This window comes from Fulmarus glacialis, unplaced genomic scaffold (assembly GCF_000690835.1).
Source record: "Fulmarus glacialis isolate BGI_N327 unplaced genomic scaffold, ASM69083v1 scaffold9533, whole genome shotgun sequence".
NCBI lineage: Eukaryota > Metazoa > Chordata > Aves > Procellariiformes > Procellariidae > Fulmarus > Fulmarus glacialis.
Genome location: NW_009204931.1, coordinates 26,526 through 42,585, shown reverse-complemented (window position 1 = coordinate 42,585; position 16,060 = coordinate 26,526). Strand labels below are relative to the sequence as shown.

The 16,060-nt window shown below is 46.1% G+C and overlaps 1 protein-coding gene across 3 annotated transcripts in view; it reads left to right on the top strand.

The window, feature by feature from the left end:
- The window catches only part of GRIA1 (glutamate receptor, ionotropic, AMPA 1), a 125,229-nt gene extending 115,900 nt beyond the window's left edge, over positions 1–9,329 (top strand). For 2 of the 3 annotated variants that reach the window (XM_009575187.1, XM_009575189.1), the window contains 2 exons: positions 6,320–6,454; positions 8,796–8,984. In XM_009575187.1, coding sequence (XP_009573482.1) covers positions 6,320–6,454; positions 8,796–8,984 — 324 coding nt within the window. Of the gene's footprint in view, positions 1–6,319; positions 6,455–8,795 lie in introns of all 3 variants that reach the window. The other variant, XM_009575188.1, reaches the window with a different exon arrangement.
- The last annotated feature ends 6,731 nt before the right edge of the window (positions 9,330–16,060 follow it).

The window sequence follows — 16,060 nt, the reverse complement described above, 5'->3', positions numbered from 1 at the left end:
ATGACACAGCTTCCACAATACCTTCACCACAAGCCTGCATGCATCAGTGCTAGAGAAATCCCATAGCTGATAAAATGCCCATAAGGAACTGGATGTGAAATCAGTTTAGTTTAAAACAAAATCCCTACAATACTGTACTTTATCACTATTCTGGTGGGAAAAAAAGAAGTAGTAGATGTAGTGCTTCATCCTACAGAACATGATAACCAATAGGGACGGAAACAGAAGGTTTGGGACACATGGGTTTATGTGGATCATATGACCTCAATATTGATCACGTTATTTACATGTGCTTGAAAAACACGATCACACACATGTGAATCACATGTGAATAAATGAGATTGGATCTTAAAGTCATGAGAGCTGCTTGAAACTCCATGTGTGAAATCAGTAGGCACAAGCCTTAAAACCATGTAAGGTTTTAATGGGAGTAGAAGATCGCAGTGAAGAGTCTTGGCTGTTACATGAAAGGGTCGCATCTCTGTTCCTTGCTTAGCGCCCGCACCATGTCTGCAACAGCAGTGCAGTATGAAACAACAGTAAGAGAAATCAACATTAAGATCACCAGACCCCCTCTCCCACCTACAGAAAGACCAAGCAATTGCATTGCTCACTTGTTCTCGTGAATGCAGCCAGGCAAACATACCCACCTGGTTTTTATCCATTTTTGCTTCTTGGGCTCTTTTGCACCTACCGCAATCAAGCCGAGCTGCCCAGCTGCTGCATGAGCGGTTCTCCCCCTTTCCCTGTGGTGCCCTCGGTGCCGGGGATAAGGCAGGCCAGGCAGGGCTGAGCACCAGGCACAGCTTCCCCCGTCCTGCCCGTGGTGGGCACAAAACCCACCTGCGCTTTGGGGGCATAAGCCAGAGCACGCACCTCTCCTTTAATAGCCAAGGTTCAGAGCAAAGCTTGAGAGGTTGGAGGCCGTTTCATATCTTTCCTCCACAGGCATGACAAAACCTTCCCATTTCTGTCTGTTGTCAAGCTTGGCTTAGTTTGCAGTTAGAGGACCTTCAGAAGGATAAATGAATGCTAATGAAGAGGGGTGAGGGGCTAGCTGGATGTGAGGTTTGTATCTAAGGTTTCTAGCCACAGCCAAGTAAAAATTCTGGTGCTCCCAGGCTTATGATGATGTTCCATGGTCCCAGATGATGTTCCATGCCTTTAGCTGACTTCTGTGCATCTTATTTTTAATCTTACTGTTTACCTAACTATTGCCCACCTCGTTTTTTATCCAGAGAAATCTCTATAAAGAAACAGTAGATACATTAGTGATCTGAACTAAAACTCCAGAGGCAAACACTCCTGCTTTGCTGAATATTTGGACATGCTATGCCATCCCAGGAAGTGCTGGGCAGCTGCGCTCAGGGACCATTGATCGAGGACCACCACAGCCCCAGCTGCATTGCCAGACAGTGGGAAATCCCAGGCAGTGTCCTGCACCGGGCAGCAATGTCCCTGCTGCTCTCCTCCACGCAGTAAACCCGTGGCCGCCACCCCTTCCCACAGGCTCAAGGTTTCTCCATGCGCACGCACCTCCAGCACTTCACGTAGCTAGAGACCATCCACCAATTCCTGGTCCTGTCTCCCAGCCTTCCTGCTCTCCCCGTTTACTTGGCACAGCAGAAATAAGCCCAGAAGAAAGGCAGACACTCTGTAGCTAGGCGGTTCCCTAGAAGGACCCCATTTTACGAAGAAGCACAGGATGGACAGCTTCTTTTGCAGGCTATGAAATGTGCTGTGGGCTTGAAAGGGATGCCTTGGGTTGTTGGAGGGTAATGACAAGGTGGACACTAAGTGTCAGGGCAGATGGATGTGATTCTCCTCTTCCCTGGGGATTTTGCAAGGCACTGGGAGAAAGGAAGTTTTTTTCCAGACCAGGATGGCAAGGTGCAACCTCCTTGCAGGGGCAGCCAGATCACTTCATGCAATTAAAGGAACTTCATCAAAGCCACAGGGATCTCCCCGTCCTTTTTTCCAGTTGCAAGAATTGCGCTTTTGTTTAAAAATATAATAAAAAATAGGAAACAAATCCTGCTACTGCCTTGCCCTGCCTTTGCAGGGAATTGGCTGGTTCTCAAACCAAAGGTGTCTTTTCATGCTGGGCAGCCTCATCCCTGCAGCCGGCCATCCATGTGCTCCTACCCATCCCCTGGCAGACCCACAGCAGCGCTCAGAGTGAGTCAGAGGATGGCCACCGCTATGTCCTTCATTGCTGAGCTTTAGGCCTTTCCCCAGTAAAGTTGGCCTAGTGTTTGGTGTAAAAGCTCAACTTCTGAAGCTACCACCCGCTCTAAGGACAGTTCATCTTCTGTGGAGACCGCAACAACTTGAGGTGCCATCACCCTGTGTTGCCAACAGGCTCTGGTCACGCAGGGTAAAAGAAAGGACCACCCCTGCTGGAAAACTGGGCAAATTTGGCCTTAACGCCTTTCAGCCAAGGAGGATAAATAACGACAAAGAGGATGAAGGACACGGTGCCACGTTTGAGAGGAACAGACGGGAAGATGCCTGGTTGCTGCAGCAACAAGGCTGGGCTTTCTGAAAGATGGGTTTTTCTTTCTCTTTTCACCTGCCAATCTTCCCCCCACGTTAGCACTCTGCTGCTGCGGGAGACGAGCGGTGACATTTACACTCCCACTAACAAGCTGGTTCGGTGATGGGCAGCTCTGCAGGAGAGCATCTGGTGTCACAGAGCCCGAGCAGAGAGGAGGGGAGGGTCCCTTCAAGCAGTTAGCATAATTTGGGACTTTTTATTATTATTAGCATTATTAGGGCAGGAGCGTGCATGGAAACAGCAGGCAAAGCCTCCGTGGGGCATGCAGCGTTTCCTACCCTTCCTGTGGGTCTGGTCCTGCAGCTGATGGGAGCAACGAGATGCCACTACCGCCCGGAGAACATCTCTGCATGTCCTGCTGGGAGAGGGAAGGAAACAAAAAGGAAAAGAAAAAGGAGAGGATGAGCAAGAAGTCAAGTGACACCACAGGAGCAATTTCACTTCTCAGCCTGGCTCATGATAGCAGGCTGTGTCACCAGCCGTGTCCCCGCAGTCCGGTGTGCCTCAGTGCCCGTGTCTTTGGCTCCTTGGGAGAAACCTTGTTATGGTGGCGAAGGTGAAACTCAGGCTGCTGTCTCCCTCCCAGCAGGTTTGCCCACCAGTGTGCCTCACTGTGTTTTCCTTTGCCTTCTGGATAAGACAACTTTCAGTTCACCCAAATTGTCCCAATAATAATAGTAACAGTAGTAACAATAGTAATAATAATAATAGTAACAACAACAACAACAACAATAATAATAATGCTACTGCAAATTAAATGCAAGAAAAATAAACTGCTCTGAAATTAATTGTATGAAATAGTAGTGCAGGAAACTGCTTTGGGTCATCTCCTCTCTCTTACTGGTTGATTTGCTGCTGACATCAGGAGGAAAGTGGAAATTAAGAACCAGCAGCCTTTCTGGCTGCCAGACTGCTCTGCCATTGCAGCCAGCTGAGAAGGTGCCCTGTTGGACCATGACCCCCAAACTGGGAGTGGAAACACAACAATATCCTGGCCAATAAAACCTGAAAGTTTTGTATTCCCATGCCCGGCAGAGCTAAGGAAGCCAGGTTTCCTAAGGATCTGTGGCTGCAAGTCAAAGACCCATGTGGACTCTCAGATGCCTAGTATGGATTGCACTGATACATTTACTTGAGTGAAAGCATTAATAGGTTTTCTCTTCTCTACAGTGTCACGCTTTTTCACAAAGCTTGGAGGTTCCTGATACCTTCTGTCAAACCAATGTGGAAGTATGGGCTGAAAATCATTAGTAAGACACAGACAAATAGGCTGCTCCACCTCCTTGCCTGTCCCCATCCTTCCCTCTGAGCGCAGAGCACGTGCTAATCAGCCACTTTTCATTAAGGAGCCAAGCTAGAAGATTAGGGTGTCAAGGAAGGCAGCCCACCTCTAGTGTCTTTGTCCCTCCCTGAAGCTGGTGCAGCCCCTTCAGACTGAATTTGAAGATGCAAAGTAGCTGATGTGTTGTAACCCAGTTTTCTCCGAGTAATTGCTCCGCTTTTCTAAATCTTCCCTAAAAAACTCCCTACATTTTTCAGCTGGTGCTTAAAAGTATACCCAGTAATCTGCAGAGAATAGATGACTGAACAAACATACAGTCAAGCCTGGGGGGAAAAAATGCATGAAGGCAGATTAGAAAAGACCAGATAAATAATCCTTCAAATATGGAAACTGCAGAAATTAAGAGGATATTTGCAGAAATCTCTCATTACAGAGAGCACACAGGAAGCATCGGCAAGATTACAAAGTGACCAGCTTATGAAGGTTATACAAGGGAGAAATTAAACCTGTCTGCCAGCGGCGACCGTCACGTCTGCAGCAGTGCAACGCGCAGGGTGACCGCAGCGAATCTCTTGGCAACCATGTCAATCAGCGAAGCATGGAAAATGAAATCACTTGTGGAGTTTTTTCCAGGGACCGAAACTCTGCAGGCGTTACCCCTAACCAAACCTCAGCATCTTTCAGCAGAGAGTTCAGGATGGAAAGTTGCTCCCTGCGGCACTGGAACCTGCGGCGACAGCTCCAGCTGAGCAGAAGCTTTGCAGCTCTCATGGGCAGTGGGGCCCAAAGAAGGAGCAGTAAAAAAATAATTTTTTTTCGTATTCTGGACTGGAACCCTCTTTTCTTCCTATTAAAAAATAAAATAGTAGTTCTTTTCTGTAACAGAAGGGTTTTTTTAATTTTGAATATTGAAATGTTTTCATGCTTTGTGGGTTAACTTTTTTGCCATCAAACTGTAATACTGCAAAAGACAAAATCCTTTTGCAAAACGTACTTGCCTGAAAGACAGTGCCAGTGCCAGGCAGACTGCTCTTGAATCAAAACCTTCCATGCTCATGTTGGTGTTTGGTTTTGGACCCTTTCGACATCGCTCCAGTACAGTTTTCCGCTTCCTGAATCCTTGCCCTTTCCGAAAAGTGTGAGTTGCTTATTGTAAAACCTGCCAAGCAAAGCAAGTGAATCAACTGTCCTACAAGGGCAAGCTACAAGCCGTGCCACCCACCAGTCCACGTGTCCATGGAGTAGCAGGGAACACCAAGAACCATGCAGAGGCTTCGTTCCCAACTGCAGACACTTCTACAGGCATAAATATTGTTCTTTAACTGTGTGGCTGCATCTCAAATGATCCATAAGCAGTTTTCCTCCCAGGTCCAGGGAGTAGGGCTGTCAATGCTGGTCAGACCCTGGTCGCTCCAACAGACTTGCACTGACCTGTTGGGCTTGCCCTGGGAAATCTGTACCGGCAAATAGGTATTGAGTCAGTATTGCAGAGCAGCGACAAGCACGGAGCAGGGGAGCCCTATCTGGTTGCACTATAGAGAAAGCGTGTCCTAGAAACAGGAGCCTCGTACACGGTGCTGAGCCAAGCTTTTGGGTCCTGCTGCTGCCCAGATTATCCTAACACCCCAACTCCACCTGGTCAGCATGGAGGAGAAGGTTTTGAGAGTTGCACTGAGTGACATCGGGGTTAGATGTGGTGACTCGGTTTCCCTAGCAGTGAATTGAGTCTTTCTGAGACTCGCCTCTTCCCCAGAGAGTCGTGACAATTCATTAGGCAATTGTAAAATCAGAATGTAGCTGCTGACTGTGAGTTGTGGTCCATTAGTAGCCCTATTTATTGCTAACCAAATAATTAGTTTAGACATGCATCAACGGGTCCTGATTGCATATGAAATAACTGCCTTATTACGCAGAAATCAAATGAGTTTCTGAGGACAGCTCAGGTGTCACCTCAACCTCAGTACTGAAGAGGAAAAGAAAAAAAAAAGAAAAAAACCCAGCCATTTTGATGTGTTGCTCAGCAACAGACTTTGCGGGGGAAACAATCTAGGAATGAAGGAATGAGCATTTCCAAGAGAACAGGTTATTTCAGGCGAGATATCAGGGACAAGCAAATGTCACAGAGGTGGAGAACTTTTTTCTTTTTTTTCTCTTTTAATCAATAATTTAAACTAGGCATTTTGGGTAAAACAAGCATTTAAGTTAGCTGATTGAAAAACAGAGATCCCAAACCTTTACAAAGAGTCACATTGCTGAAGAAATGTTTGTTTGTTTGTGTGAGGGAAACATTAGATTTACTAGACACCGAATTAAAAATTGAAAATGCTTTTAGAAATGTCACCTGTTCATTTAAAGGGGGAGCTGATGTAATGCCAACATTGCTATATTGTGCAGCATCCCTCCCGGAGCAATCTCATATTAATTTTGTTGTTCTCCTTCCCACGTGCCCTCCCCTCCCTCCCTTCTCCTTTCTCTTCTAGGACAAGACGAGCGCGCTGAGTCTCAGCAATGTGGCGGGGGTTTTCTATATCCTCATCGGTGGGCTCGGACTAGCCATGCTGGTTGCCTTAATCGAGTTTTGTTACAAGTCCAGAAGTGAATCAAAGCGGATGAAGGTGGCAACCCATTCCCCGGCCTTTTACACCTTCTCTCTGATCCTACCCCGGCTCCAAAGCTGCCTTCAGAGACGGATGCAGCCCAAACCATGGGTGGAAAGCCAAGACATAGGGATAATGAAGTGACCATGTCACTCGACTTGCTAGAAAGGAATAGGAGCGTCAGAGGAAGTGGGCCGTAGCGGGGAGCTGATGCAAGATCAGACATGTGGCATAATGCTAGTTCAAAATCCAGATATAGAGCAAAATCATAGCACAAATGGTAACAGGAACACATTGCCATTCCTTAAATTAAAGAAGGCAGACTATGGCAATGCGTGTGCAGCATGGATGAAGTGTGCTGGGGTTGGTGTGATACAGCCGCTACTGCAATAAAAAAAAAACCCCAAACCCAAGCAGTTAACAGCAAGATAAAACTGGGGTAGCACGGTAATGAATCAGATCCTGTTGTTCCCTTTGCTGGCACCCTGCTGGCACCATTTGGAGGTTGGCAAGAGTGATACTGTGCTCAGAGTGTTGTTGCCCTGGAATGGATGATGTGGGTCTCCAGATTCAGAATTATGGGTCCTCTTAGAGAGAAATTGGCCTCTAATGGCTCCTGTAATGTTTTTTTTTTTTCTCCACCCTGTCATGATCTTGAAGAATCATACTTCCTATGACCCAGGAGATTTGTTTCAGCCCTAAATTCTGGGGTGCCTAAATTTCAGAGTGTCGTGTCAAGAGTGGATTAGATCTGAGAGCCTTGGGGATACACATTTAATGCAGAATCTGTGGAACAAGTGTATCTTGACTCAGATGACTAGCAGAGGCGATCCCTTATAACAGATATCATTGTGTACAAGGGTGCAACGGGATCTGTGCTGTAAGAGTAACACATCCCTTTTCTTCCTCATCTTGACCTCTCCCATGAGCACCGAAGTGGGTATGAGTATATGACGTATGCAGTGAGTTTCATAAAATTTAGAGAGATTTTCACTTCCCTGAGCACTGAAACTTACCCAGAATCAAAAGGAAAATAAGCAATCGTTTCTTTGGTTTTTATGTCACCATTTCACAACATGCTTAATGTTTTGTCAGGAATAATAATATTTCTAATTCACTGAAAATGTGCAATAGCTCTTTTTCCATTGAGGTTCAGAAAATTCTACAGGCAATGAGAGGTGCATTGAGCACAGGGGTAAGATAATACAAGCAATTAATGTCCCTGAATATACAAAAATTAAATTATAATTGCTGTCTACACTGTAAAGCTAGGTATGTCACAAATACACTGCAAAAGAGTGTCAGAATGCAATAGCTCCATAGTTTTAGTCTTAAGGAGGTTCTGCCCTGGTATTGCCTTCCCTGTGTTGCTAGAAATAACCCACTAATTCTCGTCCGTGTTAGCTTGCAGTGCTGTTGCCGTGTTAAAACCAGCCATTATGGGAAGGAATCATTGCTCCCAATGTTAACATATTCTAAGCTTGTCCCTTTGGCTGGCTCCCACCATCAGTGGCCACCCCACAAGGCCATTCAGCGGAGCCCAGCAAATGCCCAGAAAGACGGGTCAGATCCCCCTCTAAACCCAACCTCTGCTCCGCAAGGCCCTACGGACCCCCCGGGCGAGCTGCAGATCCCGCCAGCACAGGAGGCTGCTCCATGCCTGGCAAGGCACTAAGTTGGCTGTTTCTGAATAGCTGTTCCAGATTTATCTGTTTTGGATAATTCTTCACCTGGATATCCCAGTCCAAAAAGGATGATGGTGTCCTTAGAGACGGCTTAAATGCAAAGAAACCAAATGAACGTCATCCCTTAGTTCAATTGTTCTAAACAGGTGGTTTCCGTAGATTTCTCAAAACGTTTTGGATGGTGTCTGGAACAGGAAGATGAGATTTGGGTTCCTGAATTAGGTTTGCATTTCCTGGTCACCTCAGTCATCGCTGTAGACAAAAACATAGGCACATGCTCAACTTCTTACATGAGGAGAGCTAAACATATGCTTGCAGTGAGTCAGAGTCCACCATACAGAACAGTACTGGAGTAGTAATAGCATATCTATGGGGGAAGTGTGTATAATACCTCTGCTCAGATCCAGGATGACTGTTCTTATGTTGTAGAGTTTGAATAGTTTTTGCATATGGCACGTATGCTTTATACCCCAAAATACTGCTGAAACATTTAATTTTGAATGTAGAAGAGGTGCGAATTAACAGAGCAGATGCAGTAGGGACATGCAGAAAGTGAGAGTCTGAACGGAGACACAGAGGGAGAGAACAGTGATAGAAAGACAACACTGGTTTATATTGTAATTTCTCCAACATTGCTAAGGACAGGGGGAGACCCCCCCGTCCTTCCTAAAAAGGGTTTTTGTTTAATCCCACAGCAATCAATCAACGAAGCCATACGGACATCAACCCTTCCCAGGCCGGCTGCAGCAGGAGGCAGTGGAGAAAACGGACGTGTGGTCAGCCACGATTTCCCCAAATCCATGCAGACAATCCCGTGCATGAGCCACAGCACCGGCATGTCCCTGGGAGCTACGGGATTATAATTGGCCTTTTGACCCATTGCCTGGGTGAGAGCAGGGGCAGCCCGACTCCACCCCCTCCAGAGCCAAAAACAAACCCAACACCAACAAGAAAAATGACGATGACGGAAAGGACAATTGGATGGATCTTCTCAAGGAAATCAAATCTATTTCCCTTTTTATTTGCAAACAGATCCACCGGCAGGAGAACAGAAAGAGGTCTGTACTGCAATAAGGAGAGTGTAATGGGATTTAACAGACTCGTGAACCGTCCCTGATCAAAGAACCACTGGAACACTAATGAGGACGATGCCATTTTGTTTTAACTTGGTTGTTAATAAGTCTTAGTGTGTGCAATATATATATTTTTTCTTACTAATTCCTGTGGTGTCAGGGTAACATCAGCCCTTTCCCCTTCCCTGCTCAGTCCTTCAATCTGGTTTAGTTTGGGATGCAAACCATAATGTCTGAGCTACTAACAGCAAAAAAGAAAATCTGATAAATGGCAAGCTGAACTCCCTGCAGGGCGTCAGCATCGAACCCTTTTGTCCATCGTGATTCTGCCTTCCGTTGTTCTGTGGTGAACTCAGGCTGTGGAGTTATTGCAACGAGGCAGACGTAGCTGCAAACGGCTCTCCCTGCAAAAAGAAGGACTTCATGCGAGAAAGAACCTGAACAAAAAAAAAAGGCTGTTTTACAGGGTCAGAGTCATGAGTGAGTTTGGAAACCCCAGGTAACCTGAGGACAAAGTGATAATTCTTCCAGAGATGATGAGTGGCGGTTCAAGAGAAGAATTGTGTGCCTGGAGTGGAGAGCATCATGCGTGGCAGACTAGAGCAGATGGTTGGTCTAAGATCATGGTTGGCTGCTGTTTATGGAAGAGAAAGTAAATGCCGCGTTCCTCTCACATGCGACTCTCCTGCCTAGGTTATTGGGGGCTAATAAGCAATTGTGAACCATTTCTTCATTGCTTAGCTTCTGTGTGTGCTCTCTTTTTGGTGGTCACATAAGGGAACCACCTTGAGCCGGGAGTAGACCATCTCAAGACATCTAGTTCTAGATGGCTGCCTATTAACCAGTAAAACATGCTAGAAGTCATGGGACTGCAATGGGAATATCCCTGCCTTTTTGCTCTGAAATCCCTTTATGGCCATTTTTCTAATTAAGAGGGACATTTTGTAGATAGTTGGCCAGAATGGCTTCCTGGAAGGAAATGCTGAAGCGAACCAAGGAGGAGATCCTACAACGCTTCATTCAAGCGTCCATGACATTCAACAGCATCAGGGCTGGTCAAACTCAGCCTTCCCATCAAGTTGTGGCCTGTCTGGGTAAAAAGTAGCAGGTTCCCACTCATATATCCTTAGGGAGGGGGAAGCATCCACAAGCCAGGAGAGCAGGTTGCTGACCCCAAACTTGGTATTGCAGAAACCTGCACTGCCAGACAGGCACCTGGGAGTCCAGCCACTGGCATGGAGATCAAAGGGGCAAAGGATGGTTTTCCAGAATCGCACAGAAGGTTCGTTCTGTGAATCACTGGCATGGACAGACAAATGCTTCCCACGCTGGTGGGCCTGAGACACCTCCCCAGAAATGAAGGATTCACAGGGGAGCATCTGGAGAGAAAGAAGTTCTGTGGGGCAGGGACCACAGTGAACCCACTTAGCCTTGTCCCATCTCACAGGTCCACCACTAATGGCAAATAAAATTCAAAGCTTCTCACAGGACCCAGCAAATATCTGTCCAGGGACTGAGCTGTTATTGGAGCGTTCTGAGCTGCTTTTCCTCATTTTTTTTCTTTTTTCTTTTTTTTTTTCTTTCTTTTTTTTTCTGCAACGTAGCAAAAGAGGAGCAGGAAAAGAAGGGAGGCAGGTGAAGAGAAAGAGATGCAGGCAAATGACTGGCACAAGTCTATGAGAAGGATCTGTCTATGCAGCTGTCCATAAGTACAGCTGGAAGCTGCCTGAATACCAGTTTCCATCAGTGTACGAATGTGCAGAGCAATACGTTTACCACCTTTAACACCAGCCTGGTCTGAAGTATCTGTTCCATTTACCGATTTGTCATGCAACACTTTGGAGACCAGCAAGTCAGAGTCAAGGTCCTAAGCTCGGGCACAGCATGTCTTGTGCCAATATGTTTTCCTCTCTCCACCACTGGAAACCTTCATCTCTCATCACTGAACATGAACTTTGTTATCAACCACTCCAAACACCTCTTCGGGTCACTTTGTGTTGGTTATTATTATTATTTTTAATCCACTTTTCTTAATTTTAACTTCAGTTCTGTGTAAGTGTTAGCACAGTGGAGGCATCCCACAAGCTAGCCTGTTTCCATGCCCAGAGCCCTCGGATGCATCTCCTGACCCAGCTCTTGCCACGTCCCAGACCTTGCCATGGCAGTGCAGCGCCGGGCGCTGTGGTGGGAGCAGACTGCTGAGACCCATCGGTGCCCCGTCCTCCTCCAAAGACAGGACCACAAGGCAGCAGGTCGTGGGAAGCCCAACTGGGCAGTTAGACGGTCTCGTGAGAAGCAGCACATCTGTGCTAGGACTGGCCGCCTGCGACGTGAAGATGTGAGATGCAGTTTTCAAAGGCTTTTGATCAGTGGAGGAGTTAAAAAAAAAAAAAAGATGAATAGGACAAAAGCGTGGAAAATGTTAACTTGTAATATGTATTTTTACTACACTTTTCTTAAAAATAGAGTAATGGTAAAACTCTTAAAGACATTGACATTTTTTCTCAACAGGAATCCATATTTAACAGTTTTGGCTTTCATTAAATTTTGCTCTTTGGTACCCGGATCTTTTATTTAACAGCTATATTTGTTTTAACTCTCTTTTGTTTTTTCTTTCTTTTTCTTTTTCTTTTGGCAGTACTGCAAAGGATTTTACTTTATCAAATGCAACGGTGTTTTTCTTTTCACATTCTCTTTTTTTCAAGCAACATTTTTATTGGTAATTATTATTTATACAAAAATGAAACTATCAGCTGGAATTTTAGCACCAAGGATCCATGATCCATTTTTCATACCTGTCCATGCCGTTTTGTGCCAGTGCTGGATGTGTGGAAATGAAAATGATGTTACCCCTCAGGCAATATTACCCAACCTGAATCAAACGAGATTTCCTTGATTATTGCTGTGTCTGACTTGTGAACAGCAGCCAAATAAACTGCTTCAGGTTGAAATTGGGAATCTATCTAATATTTACCCAAGAGTCAGGAAACTAAACATTCATTGGGTTCAAAGTTAATGATTTTGCTTCGTTTGGAGTTTTGTGGGGTTATTTTTTGAGGAGGGCTATTAGAGGATTTTATCTTGTTTTTACAGAGAGAGAAGACATGGTCAGCTCAGAGATAATTCAGAACCAGCACTGGTCCAAAAATCCAGGATCAGCTTTCCTAGGAGCTCCCATGCTGTTTCAGAGGCTTGGACATTTAAGATGTTTCTCACTCAGTTTTCACACAATTAACCTGTTAAATTCCTCATCCAAAAGTCTGATGAAGGTGGAAAGAGAGTAGGATTTAAAGGGCCTTGGACATTTATGCAGATGCTGACAGCTGCTGAGGTTAACTATAATCATTAATGTCATGCTCTTACATAGTGCTTGGTGTCACAGATCTGGACGGACTTCCCTTCCCCATATCATCATTCCCATTTATCAGCTGGGGAAGCTGAGACAAAAAAGTGCCTTGGACCAGGCGTCCCAGCTCACCTCACGGGGCCGTGGTTATAGATTCAAGGTCTCCAACATTCACAAGGGTTTTTTTTACCCACTGGTAAGTTTTAAAGATAGAGTCAGCAAGGGGCAGAATTAATAAGTTTTGAAAGGGGCTGTGAACCCTCAGGCTTCAAAGCACAAGAAACTCCCAATCAATGGGGCCTGAAGGAAAGGTTTCCCATGGGCAGGCTATGCTGGATCAGCCCATTTTGGTCTTCCACAATTGCTTAGGCACCCAGTACTGTACTGTGGGCTTGGATCCTGTCTCAAAAACTCTTCTTGCTCAGTGGTTCACTCTTGGTTCCCAGTGAGGTTGCAGAAATGCACAAGAAATGTTCCTTTATATCTTGGCATAAACAGGACAAAATTCCCTCCTAGTGGCAAAAGCAAATATTCCCTCTAAGAAAGTCTCCAGCAAGAATCCAAAACCATCTTCAGCAGTTGTTGAAGCAAAAAAACATTGAACCTTGAAGTGCAGCAGGTGAGGAACAGATGCATCACCCAGTCCATCCCTTTGCTATGGGATGATAACCCTGGCATCAGGACACAAAGCTGGCAAGCTCCAAAAAGATTTGGCTGGACTTGTTTGTCCATGTGCCTACCTGCCATCACATGCAAGGAGAACTTACTCATCTAAGCTCAATGAAGAGATGGGGCAGGGGCGCATCAATGTTTGCTGTAACTCAGAGGGTACCACTAACCTGTTCAGCTCCAGCAACTCGGCCACATATCTCCATCAAAATTTTGGGAGACATGGGGAAGTTTTCACTGTGAACACAGGTTCGTGCTCAGTTTTCAATGACATGGTCAGTCACCCAAGTCTCACACATGGCTCTGGGTCCCCGGGAGAACGTTTTTGTGCACCTTTCTAACTACCATGTTGGTCCACCACCGAGGCACATGTCAGAGCTTAGATGACCCGTCACAGTGGTGTGTGGTACCCTTAGGACACTACTGGTACTCTTCACTGCCATGGCATGAGAAATAACAGCACAGATTGGGGCTTAGCTAGTGGAGGTTGCTCTGAAGCACCACCCTGGAGACTGGAGGAGATGGGTTCAGGCCCTTCCCACAGCAAAGGTACCAGATTAACCCCAAATACCTTTTAGAGACCTGTGTGGCCTGATTGCTTTTGTAGCTGCTGACCTCTCTTAAACACAGATTTTCCAGTTGCCTTCATGTTACCTATGGGCACAAATCAATTTGTCAGCCACCAGCGCTGGTTTTGTGTCTTGGCAGCCCACTGCTGGCTGAAGCCCTCATGCTTGCATCTCTGCTACCCAGTTAATTAATTAATTAACAGAAATGCTGGGATGTCACTGTGCCATGCACAGCTGCCCACCAGTCTGCAGGAGGGCAGGGCTTTTGGGGCAAAATCCACATGCAAACCCCAGCTCAAAAGATGCCAGACAGTGCCAGACAAAACTGCTTGGGCTCCATGTTGCTCCAGCTTCCTTACAAAGATGACACCCCTCCCAGGTTCCTTCGTACACAGAGCTGCGCTGTCCAGGCACTTGGTCCTGATGATTTGAGTGTATAAGAGGGATGAATTTTGAGTGCAAGGACTTGGAAAAGGTTCTCCTAGGCATGGAGGGGTAGCTCGAGAGTGATCTCTCCATCAAAATCCTGACCATTCCCACTCTGGGATTCTCCACTCAGCCCTGACCTGCAGCATCACCTCCCATTTCCCTTCTGTCCATCCCCATCTCTCCGTCACCTGTACATCAATCCCACCCTCAGCACCACCAGCTACTCCTCTCCAGGACCTGGAATAGGCTCTGGGTATGTACATGGTGGTTGTCTTATTGCAGATAAGTCTGTATCACTGTATAGCTTTCGAAAGCAAATGAACTCACCTTCCTTTGGGATGGGGGCAGAGATCTGAATCCAGCTCCACACTGGGCAGAAGTGATCCCATAACCCATCACACTGTACTCAGGCAGCAAGGAGCCTTTCTGCAAATGGGGTGTTATATGGAGCCACAATCTTGCAAAGTGCTAAGTTATCTGCCTGTTCCCAGAGCACTTGGACTAATCTCCCTTTTGCTTGTGTGCACTTATCCCGAGGAGGCATCACTGGCTGCCAGGAGGTACACCTGGCTCAGGGATGGAGAGAGGCAGGGTGCTGGGCATCATCTCCACCAAGCTGGTACCCGAGTGAACTCACCTGCCGAACGTGTGCAAGGGAAGAGCTGTCTCTAGAGCAGTGAAACACAGTAATCCTCACCCCCAGAAGGGATACTGAGAAGTGTAATTAGCCAATGTTTGCACATTCCTTTCTCATGCACTAATTATATAGTACACACATGCATACACAGATATTAAGAGATCCCTCTGATGGCCCAAATTAGCTGTCAAGGTACCTTTTCATTCCTACGGATCAATATGGTGTAATGTAAGAGCCACAAAGTATGTTCATTACTCTGCAGGGCTGGTTTAACATGCTCTCTGGATCCCTTTGGCAGTAATTCCTCCTCTGTTTGAGCTGGCATCAAAATTAATGGCATGTCATGTTCTATAAGTCCTGACTTTTTAGATGAAAGGTACATGGTGTTGTTCACATCAGTATTACAGTGTAATAAATCAATGCTTTTCCATTGGAAGGATTTCAGACAATTTCACAACTTGCTCTCAGGAACTCAAAAGACAACCTGTCTGCCAGGCCATGGGCCAATAAAAAAAAAAAAAAAATCCATAAAAACAGAAAGAGGAGGGGGGAAAAAAAACCCATTTCATTGCAGTGTTGTTACCTGCTTCATGTAGGATGCTGGAGCCAGGGCAGCAATGCATCAGCCCCCATGGCACAAGGTGGTGCACAGCTCAAGGGAGCATATTCCCTGCGCCGAGGAGGTTATGGACAAAGCCGACAGAGGCTGGGAGGGGCAACACAGCCTAATTTCACTTGACCAAATAGGAGCAGAGACAAAAGTAGAATTTGCCTTCTGATTGCCAGACCCTACAACAAACTGCTCCCAATTTTCAGAAAAGCAACAGGAAAAAGGAAGAGGAGCGAAGGCTGAGCATGCCAGGACAGAGCACCCAGCAACCCCCCGAAAGGTGCCCACAGAGTTATTGTCCCAGCTTCTTTGGTAGCTGCTGCTCAGAGTGCAGTTCACTTAACGACATCTTTACCAAGTAAAACTTAAATTCCCCTGCTCCCAGGAGCACATGTGCAAGACGGGAAGAGGCTGAACTTGAAAGGGAAGCCGTTTTGTTGTCCCAGTTTAGCTCAAACTGTGTGACAAGCTTTCCTCACTTCAAAACCAATGTTGTTAACCTTGAAATCTGCATTATTAATATTTCAACATGAGTCCCATGAGGAGCTGCTGAAAGAGATCTCCTGGACCCGTGACAGCTTGTCCTGTTTGATTCTAATCATATAT